The sequence below is a fragment of the Nasonia vitripennis genome (genome assembly GCF_009193385.2).
Source record: "Nasonia vitripennis strain AsymCx chromosome 1 unlocalized genomic scaffold, Nvit_psr_1.1 chr1_random0002, whole genome shotgun sequence".
NCBI lineage: Eukaryota > Metazoa > Arthropoda > Insecta > Hymenoptera > Pteromalidae > Nasonia > Nasonia vitripennis.
Genome location: NW_022279588.1, coordinates 5,793,764 through 5,815,003, shown reverse-complemented (window position 1 = coordinate 5,815,003; position 21,240 = coordinate 5,793,764). Strand labels below are relative to the sequence as shown.

Sequence of the window (21,240 nt, the reverse complement as noted above, 5' to 3'; positions counted from 1 at the left end):
TTTTATACCATTCGAAAAATTTAAGGAAATGCCCTTTACTTTGCAACATTCAATTTTATCATTTATATTAGGGCTTACAAAATTATCTATATAAGTATTCTCACCATATCCACAAAGCTCATCTGTCATATCTCCTAATTTGGAACCGATAAAAGGTTGATACTCATCCGGGGCATCATTATGCGAAATAAATATACATGAATCTGTGTCATAATAAAGAACACGGTTACCTAAGTTTTCCAAGTATTCGTATAGTTTTAGGCGTGCTTGTGCTGTAGTGTACGCCGCAATTACAACACTAGTATGCGGTGCAGGTGTTACAGCTTCATCTCTGTATTGCCAATTTACGTATAGTATCTCACCGTTTATTGCTAGTAAATCATTAACCTCTCTCTCAGGACAGGTAAGAAGTTTTAAAAGTGATTCGCGTGATTTTACTACTTCAGTTTGCTTCAAATTACTTCGTTGTCCAAACTTACCCCAAAACGAATTTAAACACAGTTTAGCAACTGCGCGTAAACCTGCATTTTTGTCTATGTTATTTTTATCCAAAGTTATACCCTCATCACGTTTGTACTGTTCTATATATTGTAATTTCGTTGTTTCATCCGTGCACCACGATGGCCAACCGCTAGCCTCTTGTTTGATTTTTAAAAATGTATTTACATATTCAGCATAAGACCACCGGTACCGTTAACTTGATTATACCGTGTTACCTCATAGTGCCGAACTATGTAAATTTTCGTAACACTATAGCCGAGTTCTACAGCTTTACGCAACTCATCGACAACCCAAGTACCCGTGAATTCCCGCATTTTTGGGTCCTCGTGATCGCAATCCGACTGCTGCATTTCTTCACAACAAGTACGACAGAGAGCAAAAAGAAGCCGCCCGTGCATTTTAATTGGTAATAGAGGAATGTGTAAATTACGTGGTGGTAAAATGCTATATTTAACTAAGCCCTCGATATCATTTAGGTTGTTATTTTCCCCATGTGTTAATTCGTCGCACTCTCTATCAATAAAAATTCGCGGATGTCCTACAGGAAACTTTCCTCTCTTGCATACGTACGGATAAAGAGAGCATATATCTGTATATTGAATTTTTTCATTATTACCTATCGTATACGCAGTAACTATATTCTCAGTTTTTCCTTCAAAAAAAGCATCGCGAGGATTCAACGTTACACGACTCATAAGTGGATGATGCGTTACATAATCGTTGATTTCCCGATTTTCGGATTTTATTCGATCAAAAGTACATTCCCACATCTCTCGAACCTCGTATCCTAAAGATTTTATTTTTTCTATTTTCCGACAAGTATTTTCATAAGCTTCATCCATAGTTTTTCCGTAAGCCATTGTTTTATCCCTTTTTCTATCGAAACAAATTGGACAACCGTGCGTGTAACACCCTTGGTATTCAAAGACAACGCCTTTATTATTATCATCATTCGCGTTTTCAGGCGGCAAAAATCCATCCACACGAAATCCTTCAGGTAGCATAAATTCACGCGCTCTCCCGGCGTGCACGATTTCACGGCCAATCTCACGTTCACACTGTACTAAACATTGTAATGATTTTTGCGAATGCTTATCAGCACGACGATATCTACTGTAGGAATAATACCTATAGTCTTTTCGCGTAAGAAATTTTTTTTGTATACAACAGAGCATGCTGAAGCTATTGTCGTAGCCTCTGTAAACGGAGAAGTATTGCCACATTTAATGAAAATTTTCCGAAATGCCATACACGAAAGTCTTAAAATTTCTACATCCATACGTCAATATTCGACTATTTCCCGTTTGAAAGCAAATTCATAAGTATAGCGATTCTCCTCATACCAAGCAAAAAATGTTTCTCGCTCTGCTGCGGACATCGAATTAGGCGCGTAGAAAGCTGCATCAGGTAAGGGGCCAATATAATTTTGATTATCTAGTGTATTAAAAAGATGCGGAAAATAACCTTTTTACTAGCTGGAGGTAGAGCAAAAGCTTGAGGACGAGCACTCAACTTCATATGAAAATAGTTTAATCTGTCAATAAATTTCGTTTGTCCGCATTGAAGCATAATTATATTTTGACCGTTCAAAATTACATTCGGTACTATTTTTGTATTTTCAACGATTTCTCGCAAAATAAATTGCGCATCGAATCCGCGCGAGTTGTGAGCAATGCAAATAATTTGACCGAACGATGTTTTTTTCGCGAACAGTCAATCCCACCAATTCTCTCCTGCTGCACGATACACAGATTTGGGACATGAATTTTTATAGACTCATGAGCTCGGTAAGAGGAATCTTGACGAGTCTCAAAATCATAGAAAATGAATAAGTTATTCTTCTTCTTAGGAGTTTTTGGAATATTACTAACGTTAATTTCACGCCCGATAGGTTGAATGTAATAAACTAGTTTACGTTATGTTTTTTGTGACATAAATTACACCAATTAATACCACATTCATGCTTCGATTTGAAAAGATTAATTCGTTTACAACACTTTGTACATACCTTTACAATGTCACATACTTTTTTGTTTTTCTTTTTATACGAACCGTCGTTTTTATGGTTCTCAAAACATACCCGGCCATCAAAACATGCACGGCGGTGTACAAAAGCACATAGAGCATTTCGCTTTACACCTGTGTTCATCTACGTAACGATAACTCCTGTTACAATGATCGCAGAAAAATCTGTTACCAGCTGCACCGGTCAAGTTTAATATCGTATCAAAATGTCTTGAGCGAGCATCGTATAAAAGATATATTATATCATATGAAACGTCATTTAACATTCGCCTACCGTCATAAAAAAGCGGCTCACCGTTTCCGAAAGATGCGCTATCATAAATTATAATTGCAATATTCCGCTCTGCATAATAATGTTGAAATGCCTCTCTATCTCGTGTATTCCACAACCGTTTAAAGGGATCGCTACGTTTGCGGTAACAAGCAAAAGATTAGCACGAATTATTTGCAGACATCGTCTTCCGTCTCTAACAGTTTTCCAAATTTCTCGCTCCTCGGGCCTATCGGATTTTTTATAGGATATGAATGCCTCTCCAACAACTAGAGCTCTAGGTAAGCATAGGTTATCGTTGTTACAAATAGAAACAATTGATCTCTTACTTACTGAATTGATACTTAACTTTTTACCTCGCTCACCGATCGGTACGTTAACTAAAGTTACGGTTAATATAAAACTCTCGTCTATTTGAAAATCAGCATTACTTTGCGATAATCCACTAATTAATACCCATAGATCATTGTAAAGAAAGTTGTTGACTGAACGTAAAGATAAACCGCCCGGACCACGTGCGAAATTAACACTTCTAATAGAAATACCGATCATATTGTTTTCATTAGTTAAAGAAATTAAATATGTATAAATATCGCGTATTGCTAATTTCAACCAAATGATAGGATTAATATTTTCCTCTGGTGGAGAACGTATTTTTAACAAAAGTCGCCTGCCATCCAATCTATACTTGGCTACATAATGAGTCTCATGACCATGTATAATAAAACGCTCACCGGGCGGCCGAATATCGTCATTTTGCTCGACATCCATTTCTTCGTCATCTCTATGACCCTTCTCCTCTTCTTCAACCATCTTCCCCTCCTCCGCTTCGCCATTGACGATTTCTTCTTCCTACTCCTCTTCTTTTTCGGTCTCCACCGACTCCTCCTCCTGCTCCTCCGTGGCATCGCTGTCAGAAGAATCAATGGCTGATGATGATGACTCATTAATCCCGCCTCCGATTTGCGTTGCTATGTTGCTTTCGTCAGCCGCGTAATTTGACGATCCTATAGTGCTGTTGCTACTAAAAGATTGTGATGTAGTTAAGGGGTAGACTGATGAACAAGAAGAAGACGAGCTAAAATTTTCGTTTTCTGAAATTTTATTAAAAATAAATTAAAAACACATGTAAACAAATTTCATACATTTTTTGTATTTTTAAAATTTGTTATAGCTCCGGTGGCCCAGCAAAGCTTTCTTCTAAACGTGAGAATAGTTCTGGTAAATCAGACTCTTCGTAAATAATAGAATTTTGGTCGTTACAAACGTCATAAAGCCACCCCACAGTTGGGATCGAACCGTCATCCTCAGCGTGAGAAGTCAATACGCGACACTGTCAGGATATATTTTCTTGTAAATATCGTTAAAAATATTAATAAACTTACCGTTATTTTCCTCGTATTCATCCATCAAACGATGCAGTACAGATAGATGATTAATTTTTTGGCTAATGGCAAACTCTGCTGTGCATCTAACCGCGAAGGTTGATTTGCGAAAAACGGTTGAGTACAGTACCGATATTTTTCGAGGTCCGCAGCACCGTAGCAATTTCCAAAATTCTCTCTTCAGCGCTACAGCGCCCATACGCCTTACACGACGTCGCCAGAACAAATTACATCGACGTCGTATTAAAACACTTGCGTTAGAGAGTCTTAGCGCGATGCGTAGCAATGCACTGCGTATTCCCTCTTCAGCTTGATTGTATAAAGGCTCCATGGCTACTTGCTGCTGCTCCGCAATCCTGATGACTACTAGAATCATGAGGTGGTCACTGCAAGCCTTATATATTCTTAAAAAATCAAGGGTAGAGGGGATTTCACTTGGATGCATTTGATATGTCATGTATCAAATGAAATTTTCCATATGAGACATGCTGTTTGATTTCGTATGAAAATATATTTATGTGAAAAGAAGACGCCGCATCCTGTGATAAATACTACGCTCGCAAATAAATGCGAAAGCGATAGCAAGTTATTTTTACCACTAAGGTAGCAGGATTACACTTGCATAAAAAATTCGACGCTACATCCTGTGATAACCAGGACTCATCGTGCATATCGTATAAAATCAAGACGTTATTCTCTCGTCTGAAAAAAATAAAAAAAGTTTTTACGAAGCCAACGGTCTTAAAATTTGCAGCGTGCTCAATTAAGATTTGCCATGAGATGAAACATCCTACGATAAGCAAAGGTTTCTCTCTATCGAGTCAAACCGAGCCCTGAATTGTCTAAACATCCTTTATGATTCTCGCTAGTCGCAAGAGTATCAGATGTAAGGATGAAGCGGCCGATTTTCGACGCACACGTGCCCTTATCGCCAAAGCTTAAATATCAAGTTCGGAATTATACGGGACTGGTAGATGACTGATCTCTTATAAATCATCAGTTTCCATCGAGCAGTCATCGGTGCAAGATGTCTCTTCAACTATTATCTTCACGCGCAAAAATTCTAAAGTACAGAATCAAAATCGAGGAAACAAGTGAAGCTAGATCGGTCTAGCAGACTTATAGTAAAGCACCGCGAGGCGTACGATCGCGATCACGATTTACGCGAACGAGCAAGACAGGCGCTAGTGAAAGAGAAAGCAAGGATGAATAATATCATCCAGATTAATAAAAAAAAAACAGCGTCAAGAATCGCTTCGATTGTATGGACGTGGGTGACAAGTGCGATGATTGCTCGGCCTTGTTTTACATGAAAACGAGGCAAACGGTCTGGACGATCTGTGATAGGTGCCGATTTCTGCTGTGCACTGAGTGCAGCAGAAAGCATAAATGCTCAGCAGCAACAGCAGCATCGTCAGCGCTTCCACCGTTGCCGCCTTCAACGGGATATTTGTGTGCGATGTGTGGCTCGACGAGTAGTTGTGCGTATATTTCACCGGCATCTCCATCGCCGACACCGTCTGAAAACACGAAATATAGAAATCAGCCATCGCCGCCGCCGTCTCTATCATCCGAAGCACGTGAGAGTGAAATGTTGGCTGTAAAAATAGAAATGCCATGGGAAGCTGAGGATCATCCGTCACTACCTTTTTCATCTGCTGCTGCTACTGCTGTACACGAGTCTCACTTCGAAATGTTGCCTGCGGTGAAGAAAGAAATAACTTCGGGAGGCAAGGAGCAGCCTCCGCTGCATCTTTCAACTGCTAGCACATGTGATGACTTTTCATGTTCAGCAGGCATCGAAATGATGGAGTTGCAACGAACAATGTCTTCAGAAGCTCAGGAGGAAGAGCTAGAAGACTTTCATTTGGCGTACTACGCAGAGGACGAGGCTCACGAGCAGGAGAAAAAAGCCATAAAAGAGAAGTCATGCGATATTGAATTTGAGGCCTACGAGCACGCGGGTATAGTTATAAAATTAGAACAGTGCTCGGGGGATGATTACATCGACGTTATCAATTAAAAAATATTAAAATCAATGTAGTTTTTAAGGATTAAAATAAGTGTAGTTTTAAGTGACAATAAAAACTATAGTGAACATTAATAATACATCAATTTAGTCGACATATAAAAAAAGGTAAAAATTTATATTCTATATTCAATAATTTTTTAAAAATAATAATATTTATAATATTTTAATAAAATAATAATAATAGTATTTTATTTTAAACGATTGAGTAAGAGAGAAAGAGATAAAGAGAGAAAGAGAGAGAGAGGTAGAGAGTATTCGCAATACAGTGATTACTCATCGTCATGGAGAGGAGGAAAGGAAAAGGGGAGAGAGAGAGAAAGGCCAAGAGAGGAAGAGAGAGAGAGAGTATGCTACGTTTTTTCTGTGGTGTGCGCTATACTAGATCAGCTGATACCGTTGTAAGTTCTCGGACTGACGCCACATAGCACAAACACAGCTGTACTCGGATCTCCTCTCTCCCTCTCTCTTTCTCATCTGCTTTTTATGATTGTCATATTTAACTGTTATGGCAAAACACAAAAAAATGACGTCACTGTCGCATCATTATTTTATATATTATTTACAAGATAGCTTCATTATTTACAAGATAAGCTATCTTAATTGTTTGTTTACAAGATAAGGTATCTTAATTGATTATTTACATGATAAGCTATGTTAATTTTTTACAAAGTAATGGTCAAGGTCGCATACCAATAATTATATATACGTATGTTTGTGTAGAGTATACAAAACGTTAAGATTTATCTTAATGGTTTGTTTGCAATAAACAAAATATGTATTTATAATTATTGGTACGCGACCTTGACCATTTCTTTATTACTTGTAAAGTACCGTCATTGTTTATTATTGTGGTAAAGATATCTTGTTTGTTTATGTAAACATGATATCTTTATCTTAATTACACGTGTATAAACATGACACCTTATCTTTATGACTTGTTTACATGATAAGATAAGGATGCGCCAGTGATGACGTCATTTGTTGTGTCTCGCCATAACTGCCTATATACTACTAGCGAGAGCGCGCGCGGAGAGAGGGGCTCGCGAACGAAACTGAGTATGATCGCGAAGTCGGTGAGACTAGTGGGGGGAGCGCGCACCACTAACCGAGCCATGCCACCGCACTGGCGCGGTCCAGTGCGCTAGTGGGAGTCCCGTGCACCGTGACTGCACGATGACTTGAACATAACTTCAGCGCTAGATGACGCGTCAGGACGATATACATGTCCGCGCTATCTCTCTTTCGCTCGTTAGACGCGGACGGAAGGGAGCGTCCGCGCGGTTGACACCGGCTAATTAATATGGGGGGCGCGTATTCGGATTTTCCGGGAACGCGCAGGACTATTAAGATGAACGAGACTTCCTTCTCGACACAATTGTCCTGACTGCTGAACCGACCGGACATACTTGCTACCACCAACCCCATTCCAACGGATCCAGAGAGAGAGATAGAGGAAGTCGCCGAGCAGTAGGAAGAAGTTAGAGTCGAAGAAGAAGATTAAGTAAGTTGTTACATATTCGGCACAGGGTCCATTAATTATTGTTCGGTGGATGTATTGGTTGGGGTATGCGACGCGAAACGAAATTACCTGTGTCAAGAACGAGTGAATACTCGTTTCGGTGCGTTGAGACGCGGTCGATCTAACTGGATCCCGCCATTTTAATAAATCTTTTGAGCCGCTGTCGATTGTTCCACAATCCAGCAACGTACTCGGAGAATTTTTCAAGCCTCTGTTGATCGTTAAGCGATCCAGAAATCGTCGACTAATGGTATAGCGCCAAGCGATCCAGCTTCGAATAAGGTGAATTATTGAGTCGTTGTAGAACCGATAAACGATCCAGCAATGGTCTCTGGAGTTGCGTAGCGCCGCTGTTGTTCGCCAAGCGATCCGGCCTCATTAAGAACCATCGAGCCGCTGTCGATCAACAGATCCAGTAATTAGGAGAACACTAAGTCAAGACGCCGTTGGCCTTTTAAGTCCGGCAACCCGAAATTCCTCTAAAATATTTGCATGCCGTCGTCGCCGATCGAGCGGCTGTAGCGTTATCCCCTCAGCGAGTAGTAATCGCGGTTTCGACTTACGAATAACCGTTGTTCGTATCGCCACGGAAGCATCCCTTATTGCGGTGGGTTTCGCGACGTTTTATGAGATTTTCGCGCTTTTCAGCAAATATTCACACTGCTGGGGAAGGCGACAACGAGCGAATAATTACCAGCGATTCCCAGAGGGCAAATCCAATGACCGAACGCCATCTTGACGGATGCCGCGTCCTTTGATTGCGATGCCGACGCCATTTTGGGCGATTTAAATATGGAATTTAGAGTCACGAAAGCACGGTTGGTCTGGTTTGTTTTACTAGTAAAAGTTCGTTATTTGTTCATCAAACCAGTAACCGGGTGTTATCATGATTATTTTGTGAGTTCGTTTATCATTGAATAACATCACGCGCCGAGTTCAAAACGGAATTATCACGGGTAAACTTGTAATCAGACCAAGTCTGATCCATACTGGGGGTTGCAGAATATACGATTATTGTTGTTCAGAATAAACATTGTGTAACACGCTTTACTTCTACACCTCTGCCACGCCAGGCATACCTGTTTCTAGACCTAAACGTTGTCCCCTTCTGTAGATGTAAGAGTCCGCGGTACGAAGATCGACGTAAAAACAAGTGTAATCTGATTGTTTGCGTCACCGGATCGGTTATAAAAAGCGCAACATCACAATATATATACACACACATATATATATATATATATATATATAGTAACATGGTGATATTCCACCATGTGACAAGAGTGCTCAGGCGAGGTCAGAGCAGAGCGTCCCGGAGTAGAGTGAGTAGAGTGTGTGTCTGTGAGAACGAGCTAATCGCGTCTGTTTTCATTTCGAGCAACGACGAAAGAGATGAAGAGTGACCCGAGAAGGTCCAGCAGCACAATTTTCGGAGCAATCAGGTTGCGCCTGCAGTATTAGCACCTGGTTGCAAAAATTAATTGTAGTGGACGCGTCGATGTATTGAGTGCATGAGTAGCAGTTGCCTGGTTGTCTAGTTTGCGTGGTTGTTAATCCTGGTCGTAGTGCGAAACCGGAAGTAGTCTGAATTTGTCGGGGCTGTCTTGATTATTTCGGGTTACCTGGCTATCTCTGGTTATCTTGTAGTACCTGGCTATCTAGTGTAAGCGAGTGTTTGTGCGGGTTCAAGAGTGAGAAATAAAGTCGCTTCAAAGTGTTGCATTTTGGATAATAAAGTACCAATTTCCCCTACGTGTGTTTACTTAATATCCCCGAACTACCCCTCTCCCATATCGCCTTGTGGGGTTGATCTAGCCGTGCTTCCCGGAATCGAAAAATCCACGACGGAAAGATTCGAGAGACTTTGGTGCTCGTAGGCGAGCGCCTGGCGCCTCGGGTACAAAGGACGGGATTTTGCGGGACGGGGCTATTGTAGCCGGGTATCGTGCGGAAATCAAGCGTACGAAAATTCCAGATTATTATATATATATATAAAGTATTCCGATTTTTTCATAAATATCACTCCTAAGGGGGATAAACCATCCCTGTCACAAAATCTTTACCATCTAGGGTTGCATTCCCTTGTTTTTATAAGAATACATTACATATTTTGACACCTTTTCCTATATCAAAATTCTTAAATTTGTTAAATCTAAAAAGAAATTATTTTTTTTTTTTAAATATTATTCCTAACACAAAATTACTATAAGTATGTACTCAGAAAATTTCGTAGAAGGTATTCTCATAAAGTTTCGTAGAATGTGTTAACAGTTTTTGAAAATTCAAATCGGCGGATCAAATATGGCTGACAAAAATGTCAAAAATATTTTGTATGATAAAAAAGTTTTAAACTTTAAATTACTTAAACTTATTTAATTTTTTTTTATTTAAATTTCTTAATTCCAAAATCTTTATGTTTAAAATATTTCAGATTTATTGATTATTTATCGACCAAAATTAAGAAGATTATTAATCTATTTCATATAGTTCGACTTACCTATTTTTAAGTATGAAACAATTTTCATCAATATTGTCTTGTAAAAGGTTGTAATGTCCGATATTGCAATTTATATCAAAAGAAATAATCGAAAATTATGTTCTCTATTCTTCTAACGTTAGCCAACTTTATTATGTTGTTTCCCGACTTTCACGGAGAGGACGTGTTGGTAAGGAATATTTTTCAAAAGTCATATGTATTTTTTTCTTTTATTTTATTAATTTTCAGCACATTTATTTATTAAAATGCTGCAGCTGTTTGATGTAATTTCATATTATGGTATTTAGCGCATGCATTTATCTTGAAATGCTGCAGCCGTTTCACAAAATTCTCTTTTAAGTGTTCATGCGCATTCATTTATTAAAATGCTGCAGCTATTATATAAAATTTTCTATTATGCTTTTTAGCGCATGCATTTATCATAAAATGCTGCAGTTGTTTCAAAAAATTTACTTTCAAGCGTTTCAACGCATTCATTTATTAAAATGTTGCAGCCATTGTATGAAGTTTTCTATTATGATTTTCAGCACATGCATTTATCTTAAAATATTGCAGTTGTTTCACGAAATTTCCTTTTAAGTATTTTAGCTTATCCATTTATTAAAATGCTGCAGCCGTTCTATGAAATTTTCTATTATGGTTTTTGCAGATAAAAAAAATTGACAGACTATATTTACAACAATGTTTAAAAATGCAAAGTATACTTGAACACAATTTCTTAAATATAAATAAATATATATATAGGGAATTTCAAACATGTACATGAAATGTAAATATATAATATTAAAAAATAAATGCTTGATTACTTTTTAGTGTTCTCAATTAAAACAAATCGAATGTATATTAAAACATGTTCAATGTTTTTTTCCTAAAAGTATTATAAAAAATGGATATGTTTAAAAAAACTCAAGATATTCTTGGATAAATTAAATTTTCTCATAATTCCAAACTTAAAAAATTTTAATTTTATAATATAGAATGATTCATACTCAAATAATTCAACTCACAAAAGAACTAAGTCATATAATATTTAATCTATAAACTAAAAAATCACGGGTACAAGCCCAAATCTCAACTTTTTTTTAATTGTACAAACATAATAATTTACTCTATATTAGTCGGCTTTAATGGTATACAATTTCAAGCGAACATCTATATCAAAATAATGCAAAACAAACATTTTTAAGAATTAAAGATATATTTGTCCCCTGAATAAGTTTCAAAATATAATTTTACAATATTTTAACAGTGTCAGATATACGTTATTATAAATTCGAATACTACAAAATGTATTTATGAAATATACATATTTAAAATGTGTGTGTCTATATATATATATATATATATATATATATATATATATATATATATATATATATATATATATATATATATATATATATATATATATATATATATATATGATCGTCATCGATATATATATATATATATATATATATATATATATATATATATAGACACACACATTTTAAATATGTATATTTCATAAATACATTTTGTAGTATTCGACTTTATAATAACGTATATCTGATCGTATATCATATATATATATATATGATCGTCATCGATATACAACCGAGCGAGCGACAGCGACAGCGTATTGAATTATTAAAATAGCCTTGTTAGTTCACCCCTTTAAGGGATGTTTTAGACAAATTTTTGATTGTTAATATAAGTTTTTAATTTTATTTATAATACGATAATTTCTTTTCAGATTCAACAAATTTAAGAATTTTGATATAGGAAAAGGTATCAAAATATGTAATATACTCTTATAAAAACAAGAGAATGCAACCCTAAACGGTAAAAATTTTGTGATAAAGATGGTTTATCCCCCATAGGAGTGATATTTATGAAAAAATCGGAAGACATTTATCTTTTTATTAGGAATGTTTACACATTTTTTTCAAATTTTGTTTGTCGTCTGAAACTTTTTATAGTTCAGCATTTTTTTGTCATTTTCGTCTGCCAAATTCGATCTGTCATTTTGAATTTTCAAAATCCGATAACAGATTCATAATGAACGACTTCGGTAACCCTTATATACAAACTTTCTAAGAAATTTTATGGATGATAGTACATACTTATAGTTATTTTGTGTTAGGGGTGGTTTACTCCCTTTAAGAATAATATTTATGAAAAAAACAAAAAACGTTAACTTTATTTTTTTATTATAAATGTTTGCAAATTGTTTCGAATTTTTGTAAGTGATTTAAAACTTTTTTTTGTAAAATTGTACTAAAAAATATATGTTTTTAATCCCTTAAAAATAAGGGGGAATGCCACCCTTATTCTTCAAATCACCATGAAATACTTTCTCTTTTTGAAGGAAATAGCCACCAATTTATTTTGTTAAAAAATATTAATTTCAAGCCGAGATATTCAGAAAAAAACGCTTTTATACGGGTTAACTTTAGGGGCCATTTACACTCTTTTAATTGTCGAGCTAGTAGAAACAAAAAAACATGTGTCAAATATTTTTCGATATACTACTACATATCCAAAAATTATTAAAATCTGTGAAGTCGGGTTAGGGTAGTTTCCTTGTATTTGCGGGCTCAGGCCACACTGTGCTATTAATTATATTAGAATTAAAATACTAAAATTTTTTTATTGCAACAAGGGTGCCTTTTGCTTGCGTACATATCCAAAAATTATTAAAATCGGTGAGGTCGGGTTGGGGTTGTTTCCTTGTTCGGTCACGCTTATCCGTGACCTAAGTAGTCCTTTTTTGTACCGTGTTTATCACACTCGCTACGCTCGTGCGCTAAGCTTACGGTGCAAAATAGGACTGCTTATGACACGAATAGGTTTGACAGCAGGCTTAGGTAGGCTATGTTATAAAATTCTATACTATACTATTGACCTAAGTAACATTCCTCGCTACGCTCGGGCCCTAACGTTACGCCTCGCAAAAAATGCTTCTTAGGCAAAGGTATCGTAATGTACTTGCGACGTTGCAAACGTCGCAGTCGCGTCGATACGAGGAATTTCGATTGATGTGGCAAAGCCCTAAGTGCGCGAAAAAAAAACAAGCAAGTCGGCTTGTTGTAGCGAGCGCGGCTCGTGAGTGAGCGTGCCAGCATAAACCCTACGTGGCTAAATTGTGCGCGTGAGATACTACACAAGTCCAATAAACCATAACTATTGTGAGAGATTATTTTTCCCTCTATCTAGCGTTTTTCCAAACGTGGCGATCGCGCCAAATCGCGTTAAAGAAAAATCCTAGCGCATGCGAGGCTCTAGGTGTTGCGCACCTGTGCTGGAAGGGACAGCATTGCATAATGTATGTTGTAGCACGGCAAAATTTCGGTAGAGCGTCTCAAGGCTGTATAGATGAGAAAGAGTACATATGTGTTTAATGGCGTTATTTATTTTTCCGAGTAAAGGGCAAGAGAGGAGCAGTGGCTGCGACGGACAAAAAGTACAACGTACGTTACCGACTTGCGAGTGAGAGACGACGAGCAACGTTTGCGCAGCAGCAGCAACCATTCACTTCGACATAGCGTTCAAGTCGTCCGCGCGCACCGTAAGACAGTCGATGCAGGTGGCGGAGCCCTTTGAGGGGTCTGCTTACGTGAGCGTCTGATGCAGCACGACCAGCGTGATGGCAGCTCACCCGCACAAACGTCAGGACCAAAAACTACAGCGTCTCGCGTTCGTAGTGACAGATGCTACGCGAGTCAAGGGCCCTGACGATGGGACATTAGGAGTCGCCGCGGGTTCCATGGCCAAGAGCTATCTTGGTTGTCTGTGGGTGAAGGGCTGCCTGCGTGTTGTCAGAATTTAAATTTAGCGGCTATTTTCTCCGACAGTGTATCAGTGTATACAGTGTACCGCAGGGATGGCTGTGTGCATGCGCGACGCGGCAATGGCGCGCGAACTGATAGTGCTGTAAGTAAGCGTGCTGGTTGTTGTTAACTGGTTGTTCCTTGAGCCTTAAGGCACGCGCGAGTCATGCGGGGTATCTTTCATGTTCGAATATCTGCTTGTTACGGTTCCCTATGTTTACGGGTTATCTCGATAATTTGTGCGAATCTCAGTTTAGAATTGTAAAAGTTTAATTTAAATATGAAGTTCTGTCTAATTACCTACGTGTTTTAATTCTCCCAAACCACCCTCTCTTCTTACTGTTTTCGGGGCTGCTGCTAGCCGAGCAAAACCCCTGCAAAACCTCGCACCGGGAAACAAAGAGTCGCAAAACTCTGACGCTCGCGGAAAGTGTCTGCCGCCACCGGGTAATTTTCCAAGTCTTGTGCACGGAATTGCACAGTAACTGGATTGCATGAAAAACCTAAGTTACAATGTTTTCTGTAGATTAGACCCACAGGAGAAACCACATCTCTAATGACAATATTTTTTTCCCAACACGCGCATGAAATAGGTCTTTTTTATGCCTAAAAGTAGCTTAGAAAATTGTTCATTTCAAGCGTGTTAGGAAAAGTTTGTGCAGATGAGTAGCGGGGAGAAAATTTTTTCTCTCCTCTGTTAATACTCGTTTTTAAAATATCTCAAATTTTTCAAATTTCTCAAATTGTTTGTGCACAACTTAAAATGCACGATCTCCTACCCAACTTTTATGCATAAAAAAGTCCCTTCCATGCCCTTATTGGAAAAAGCACGGTATGTAACAAGGGAATAAAAGCTAAATCAGACTCGAGTGAGGTGTTTTTACACACTTATAGAACACAATTGTTGCACAATGTACCATTATTTTTTCATATCATATACATAATATCATTTACAGTAAAGTTCCTTCAAAGTTTGAAAATGTTTTCAAATCTCTCATATTTATTTCATAACGTAAAATTAGAGTAGTAAAAATTTGCGAATGAAATACATTCTTACTAATTGAAATTACTATGAGATTGTATATTCAACTGTATTTCTAAGACATTTAAATATTAGACATCAGAAAAAAAACGAGCTTTTCTATTTATCTTAGCTGTATGGAAAAAATAAATGTAGAATGTAATTGATTAATAGGCTATTTTTTAAATTTCATATAACTTAGTTTTTAACGATTTTTGAAGTGACTTCTACAGACTCATCGAGTACATATTTAACCGGGAAGTAAATTGGCGAGCGGCGACCCATCACGGCAACGCGACAAACCGATTGTTACGAAGTATCTGTAGCTCTCTCCACCCACAACGCTCTCTCCGCCGCGCATGCATATAGCGTGTTCGCAGCTCGCACAGCCGTGCACAGCTCTCTTCCCTCATATTAGCCGCACTTATTTACACGCACTGTAAGCGGCTATCAGTCTTTCTTGTCTCTTTTCGCTGGATTTTGGGCTTCTCTTTTGTGGTGCTTCAATTTTTTGCGTTAACTAGACGACGTAACTTTTTGAACAGACGCGAAACGTTTGCAGGTTAACATAATTGACTTGCGGTAAACATTATTATCTGTATTATATTTTGCCTACTTTACTATTTGATTAATGATTACCTCAGTCGTGGTAGCCAGCAACACCTTTTTGAGGGACTGGCTGGAGGAGATAATCCCCCGGCTAAGACCTTGGGAGGGCGCAAAGCTCCTCATGGTTGGGATGTCTGAGCTCAAGAAGCCTCGAAGGGCCACTCTCCGCGTGCCTGGAAACAGGCTTGAGCCAGGAGTGATTCTGAGCCGACTGAGTCACAGGCATCCGGACCTGTTGATTAGTAGGTGGAGGGTGCTGAGTATCGAAAGCAGGGAGGGGCCAGACTGTGGAACCTTTCTGGTGCTCAGCATACCCGAAACCTCGGTAAGGCTGCTCCGGCAGCGCAATTTTCAACTGCACTGGGGCCTGGGCCGGATTACCGTCAGGGTTGATGAGGGTCCCCGGGGGCAGCGCGAACAGAGCAATACTGTCCCGTCCTAATCACCATGGCTGGCGACGAGGTAGTGTTTACACAAATAAACTTACATCATAGCAAAGGCGCCTCGGCCGCACTGGTCAGGCGCATGGCTAAGATGCGCACAGGCATATGCCTAATACAAGAACCTTGGCTAGTCGCGGGGAGGATCTGGGGTCTGGGGGGTGCTGGTCGGATCTATAGAGACCCCACGTGCAGCGTTCCCAGGGCGTGAATACTTGTTAAAGGTTTTGATGCTCTGCTGCTGCCGGCTCGGTGCAGCAGGGACCTCACGGCAATAAAGATCAAATTCCCTGTAGGAGGATGCTCTGAGAGGGAGGTTGTGGTTGCCTCTGGCTACTTCCCATACGACTCTCAGGAAGAGCCCCCACCAAGGGAGGTACAAGATCTTGTTGAACACTGCAGACAGCGAAGCATTCCTCTTATACTGGGATGCGACGCTAATGCTCATCACATAGTTTGGAGCAGTTCGGATACTAACGGTAGGGGCGACACACTGCTGCAGTATCTGGTAACGACGAGTCTGTGTATTATGAACAGGGGTAGAGAACCTACCTTCTACAATTCGGTTAGAACTGAGGTGATTGACCTAACTCTGTGTACAGTTGGAATGGAGGGGTGGGTGGGCAGCTGGCGGGTATCTAACGAACCTTCACTGTCCGACCACAGATACATCCAATTCGAGTGGAAGGAAAGATGTTCGGAAATAAGGGCCTTTAGGAATCCCAGGAAAACAGACTGGGCGTTCTTTAGGGAAAACCTTAGGAACGAGCTTCAATCCTTCAAACCAAGCCTTGGAACAACGGATGAGCTTGATCACTGGGCATTTGTGCTAGGTGAGATAGTAAACATCTCTTTCCAGAGAAGCTGTCCCTGGACCATCCCAAAGGGAACATGGGGTACCGTATGGTGGAACCGGGAGCTAGAGGATCTGCGACGTGAAACGGGGAGGACCTTTAACAGGGCTAAGAATACTCGCAATAGTGTCGATTGGCGTATTTACAGAGAAGCCCAGAGGCTATATAAAAACCGCATCAACGCGGTGAGAATCAAGGGATGGAGGGACTACTGCGAGGATATCGAGAGATATCTTGACGCGGCCAGACTCCTCCGGATACTCGCGAAAAATTCTGAGGTATGGCTTGAAGCAATCAGACTGCCTACAGGAGAATACACAACCTCGGAAGAGGAGTGTTTAAAACTACTTCTGGAAGCCAACTTCCCGAGCTTTCGGCTCTCCAATGAGATGGGGGATGAGAGTTAGGGTAGGAATAGGCAGCAGAGGGCGGCATGGGATCTGGCGGCGAAGGTCGTCATACCGGAAAAGGTCAAGTGGGCCATAAGGAACTTTCACCCTTCAAGGCGCCGGGCATCGAACGGAATCTACCCGGCATTCCTTCAAGGTGAGCTGGAGGAACTGGTTGGCCCCTTAGTAAAGCTCTTCAGAGCAAGTGTAGCTTTGGCTCATGTACCTGAAATATGGAAATATGGAAAACAGCCAAGGTTCTGTTTATTCCTAAGACCGGGAAGTCAAGTCACACCACCGTCAAGGATTATAGACCTATAAGTCTTAACTCCTTTGTGTTTAAGACACCCGAAATATTGGTGGGTAGATTTATTCAAGACGATATCCTAACAATGCTTGGACTAAGTCCCCGGATTTTACTGTGGCTATACAGGGCCGTCTTGGTACCTCGTCTGGCCTACGCCTCGTTGGTCTGGTGGCCAAGGGCGGAGCTGGCGGGTGCTAAGGCAGCGCTAGATAAACTCAGGGGACAGGTGCTAAGGGGGGCGACAGGGGCTTATAGGACCACGCCTACCAAGGCACTTGGAATCCTTGTGAAGGTGGAACCACTCCACCTTTTCCCTGGGGCGGTATGCTACGGTCTTCCAGACCGAGATATACGCTATACTGACGACCTGCGCTCAGAGCAACATTGAACTCGGCGCAAGGGATAGAGTTATCACCATTTGCTCAGACAGTCAGGCGGCACTTAGAGCACTTATGGCTCATAGGACGACCTCCAGACTGGTCTGGGAATGCAAAGTGGTTGTAAATCAGCTGACCGCTCTCAACAACAAGGTCAGGCTGCTCTGGGTCCCAGGGCACACCGGGATCAGGGGTAACGAAATAGCAGATAGACTTGTAGCTTTGGGAGCTAAACACCCTCCAATCGGGCCGTAGCCCTACACAGGTGCCGCAAGGTGCCTGCTAACGGGCGAAATCCGGGGCTGGGTTGAGAGGAAGCATACTAAGGAATGGCAAAGAACTCAAGGATGCAGACAAGCCAAAGCGGTAATGGGACAGGACACCAATGTCGGCTGGACCAAGTGCATCGCAGGAGGCAGCAGAAATAATTCCCGACTCCTGACACAGATAGAGACCGGGCACATCCGCTTAAGGTACCACGGTCTGAAGATGGGGAAGGAGGCTACGGGTATATGCAGGTGGTGCGCCGCGCTGAAGAAACGCCTACCAATGTACTGACTACTTGCCCAAAATTTGCGCAGCTTAGAAATCAGTGCTTGGGGGAGCTTTTCCCCACGCATGAAGAGATTAGGGCACTCGACGCGGGAGCCATATTGACCTTCTCGAGAAGGGCAGGCTTACTTGCGTAGGGGATGCCATGACGAAGGGTGGTACAATGGGTTTACAGCCTAAGTGCCAGGGATCTTGGTGGCCCCCCCTTCATAGTAATAATAATAATAATGATGATTACCTCACTTAAAATTTTTTACTCGGTCAAAGTTGCGATTGAGTTGGAAAAATTGAAAAATTCAAAGACAAACGTGCACAAACTTCGTGCTCTCGTTAAAAAAATTACGTGATCAAGTTAACTATTAAAAGTTGATGGGCCATATGAAAGACTCTAACCCTTTAAATTTAGATTTTCACATCTCAGAAATAGGTGAAATATGTTTTGTTTACTGTATTTAACAAGATATATATATATATATATATATATATATATATATATATATATATATATATCGTGTCGGCGGTTTATGCATCAAAATTACTAAATCAAACAATTATAAAAATTCTTCAAAAAAGTCAGAATTAAATTTATCCACGTAGATCACTACTTTGCGTTCAACAAATACTAGTGCACTTGAATTTGCGTCAAAGAATAGTTCATTTTAGTTTTGCCGGGAATACTAGCACATATATTTTGAACATTAGCGTCGAAGACTACATAATAGTATATATCTGCAGTCCTGCTGCAAAGACTAGTAGGGTAGAGGCGCTAGTAGTTGGCCACCCCCTAGTAGTTGGCCAGTTTTATTTTAACTTTAATTAAATAAATTTCGGTTATTAGGCAAAATAATTATAGTTCGATACAAATCCATAGAACTTGTCTACCCCATTGCAACTTATTTCATTGCGTAAAAAGATTCAAATTTACTTATTTGAAAGTATAAAAAAGTTTCTGACTACTGGTACATGAACTTTCTGATTAAGACCAGTGGTCGGCTATTATATAAATGCAAATAGAGGTACTTTTTTGTTTTATTTCGTCGTATAACCTTTTTTAAATTGTGCTACAGTATCCACTGAACAAATTTTCGATATTACTTTTTTCATTTAATCTTTTAAAACTAAATATGCAGCTGAAATAACCGTCCACTAAGTGTCCAACGGCTTAAGTGGCCGACTACTACTGCCTTTACCCTATATTTCGTACTTTGGCGTCGAAAACTAGTATATATTTAAATCTCCGACAGTAAAACTATTAAAAATTTTCTAAAATTTTGAAAAATCATATCAAGTCTACATTATCGATTTAAGTATTCACTTCTACTAGCTGTCCCCGAGACAGCCATGTTTTTTTGTGTGAATTCCTTTGAGGCCGTGCGCAAACCATTGTTATATTATTCTCAGATCTGGTGACCTCATTGTCAGTATCAAATTAATGATCTTGAGTCAATACGCCATTTCTTTCTTAGATACATAGTCTCTAAACTTGGTAAACCATTGCACAAATTTTGTCATAATTATTCAGTAAATGCAGCTAAGTGCGACATCCCAACGATGGACTCGACCTTGTATTAATTTGATCACGTGTTGATGTACAAGATTTATCATGGTCTTACTGACAGTAAGAACTTGAGCAGTCTTTTTGCTTTCATAAAATCTGCATATCTGATTAGAAATTTCCGTGACCTAAACAAAAGTACCTTCTCTTTGAATTTGGGGTTTTACAGCTCTATTAACCGTATAAAGCGTCAATGGAACTTACTGCCTCAAAGTGTTTAACGTAAGGACACTGTAATACATTATAGGAAGCGATAATCTATACGTGTAAGTCTTTACACGTGACAATCAAAATATCATTACGTTGTTGTCAATATTGAAATATGAAAATATAATAACAGAGTATATTTGCATAGGTGAAGAAGAAGAGTCAAAAACTATATCAGTAGTTGATTTACTTGAAACAGATCTATTTTTTCAAACTCTGAATATGGAAATCAATAACCAAAATGAGCAAGCGAATATGCAGGATTTTCAAAATAATGGTAATACATAGACTTTATATGTTTATTCAACACCATTTATAGGTTTAATTATTTGTAATTAAGGTTTTTACCTGTAAAGCATTTTACAACTGTAAAGTAAAATAAAATTAATTTATTTAATACTGTTTAATGGTTTTCTCATCCTCTCATTTAAAAGCGATATTTCTCAAACTATTGAAAAATATTTTTTAGTTTGTCACGATTTTCCATAAATTGTTGAATGTCACTTTATAATTTAGGAATTTCAGGAGGACCTGTATGTCCATGTGAATACCTTATAGTTTTTATTGGACATAAATTCGAGTGAATTTTTTATGTATGGCTCTAATAGATGTAATGTATTCAGGCGTGTCCCAAATACGGTGAGAAGAGAAATAAGAGCCTAACAGCATAGAAACAGGGAGTTAAGTGTAGATCAGGATACAACAACATCGAGAGCATGAAAGTAATGACGACTACATTAATAAAAGCCCTATCTTCCCAAAAAACATTTCCTAATTGTAGTACCATCATTATAGCACGGTCATTTTTCTGGCTATTTTTATCTTCAAGACTATATATCGTTGACTGAGTGGAAGAACATCGTATTCCATTGACAGTAGTACCCCGGCAC

At 39.2% G+C, this 21,240-nt stretch overlaps 1 protein-coding gene across 5 annotated transcripts in view; it reads left to right on the top strand.

Moving 5' to 3' along the window:
• LOC103318176 (sodium/hydrogen exchanger 5-like) overlaps window positions 1-20,747 on the top strand; it is a 723,013-nt gene extending 702,266 nt beyond the window's left edge. For 3 of the 5 annotated variants that reach the window (XM_031921614.1, XM_031921535.1, XM_031921482.1), the window contains one exon: window positions 20,499-20,747. In XM_031921614.1, the coding sequence (XP_031777474.1) occupies window positions 20,499-20,638 (140 nt within the window). In that variant the 3' untranslated portion in view covers window positions 20,639-20,747. Of the gene's footprint in view, window positions 1-3,971; window positions 4,199-20,498 lie in introns of those variants that run through there. The other 2 variants (XR_004345103.1, XM_031921575.1) reach the window with 2 other exon arrangements.
• Window positions 20,748-21,240: the final 493 nt, after the last annotated feature.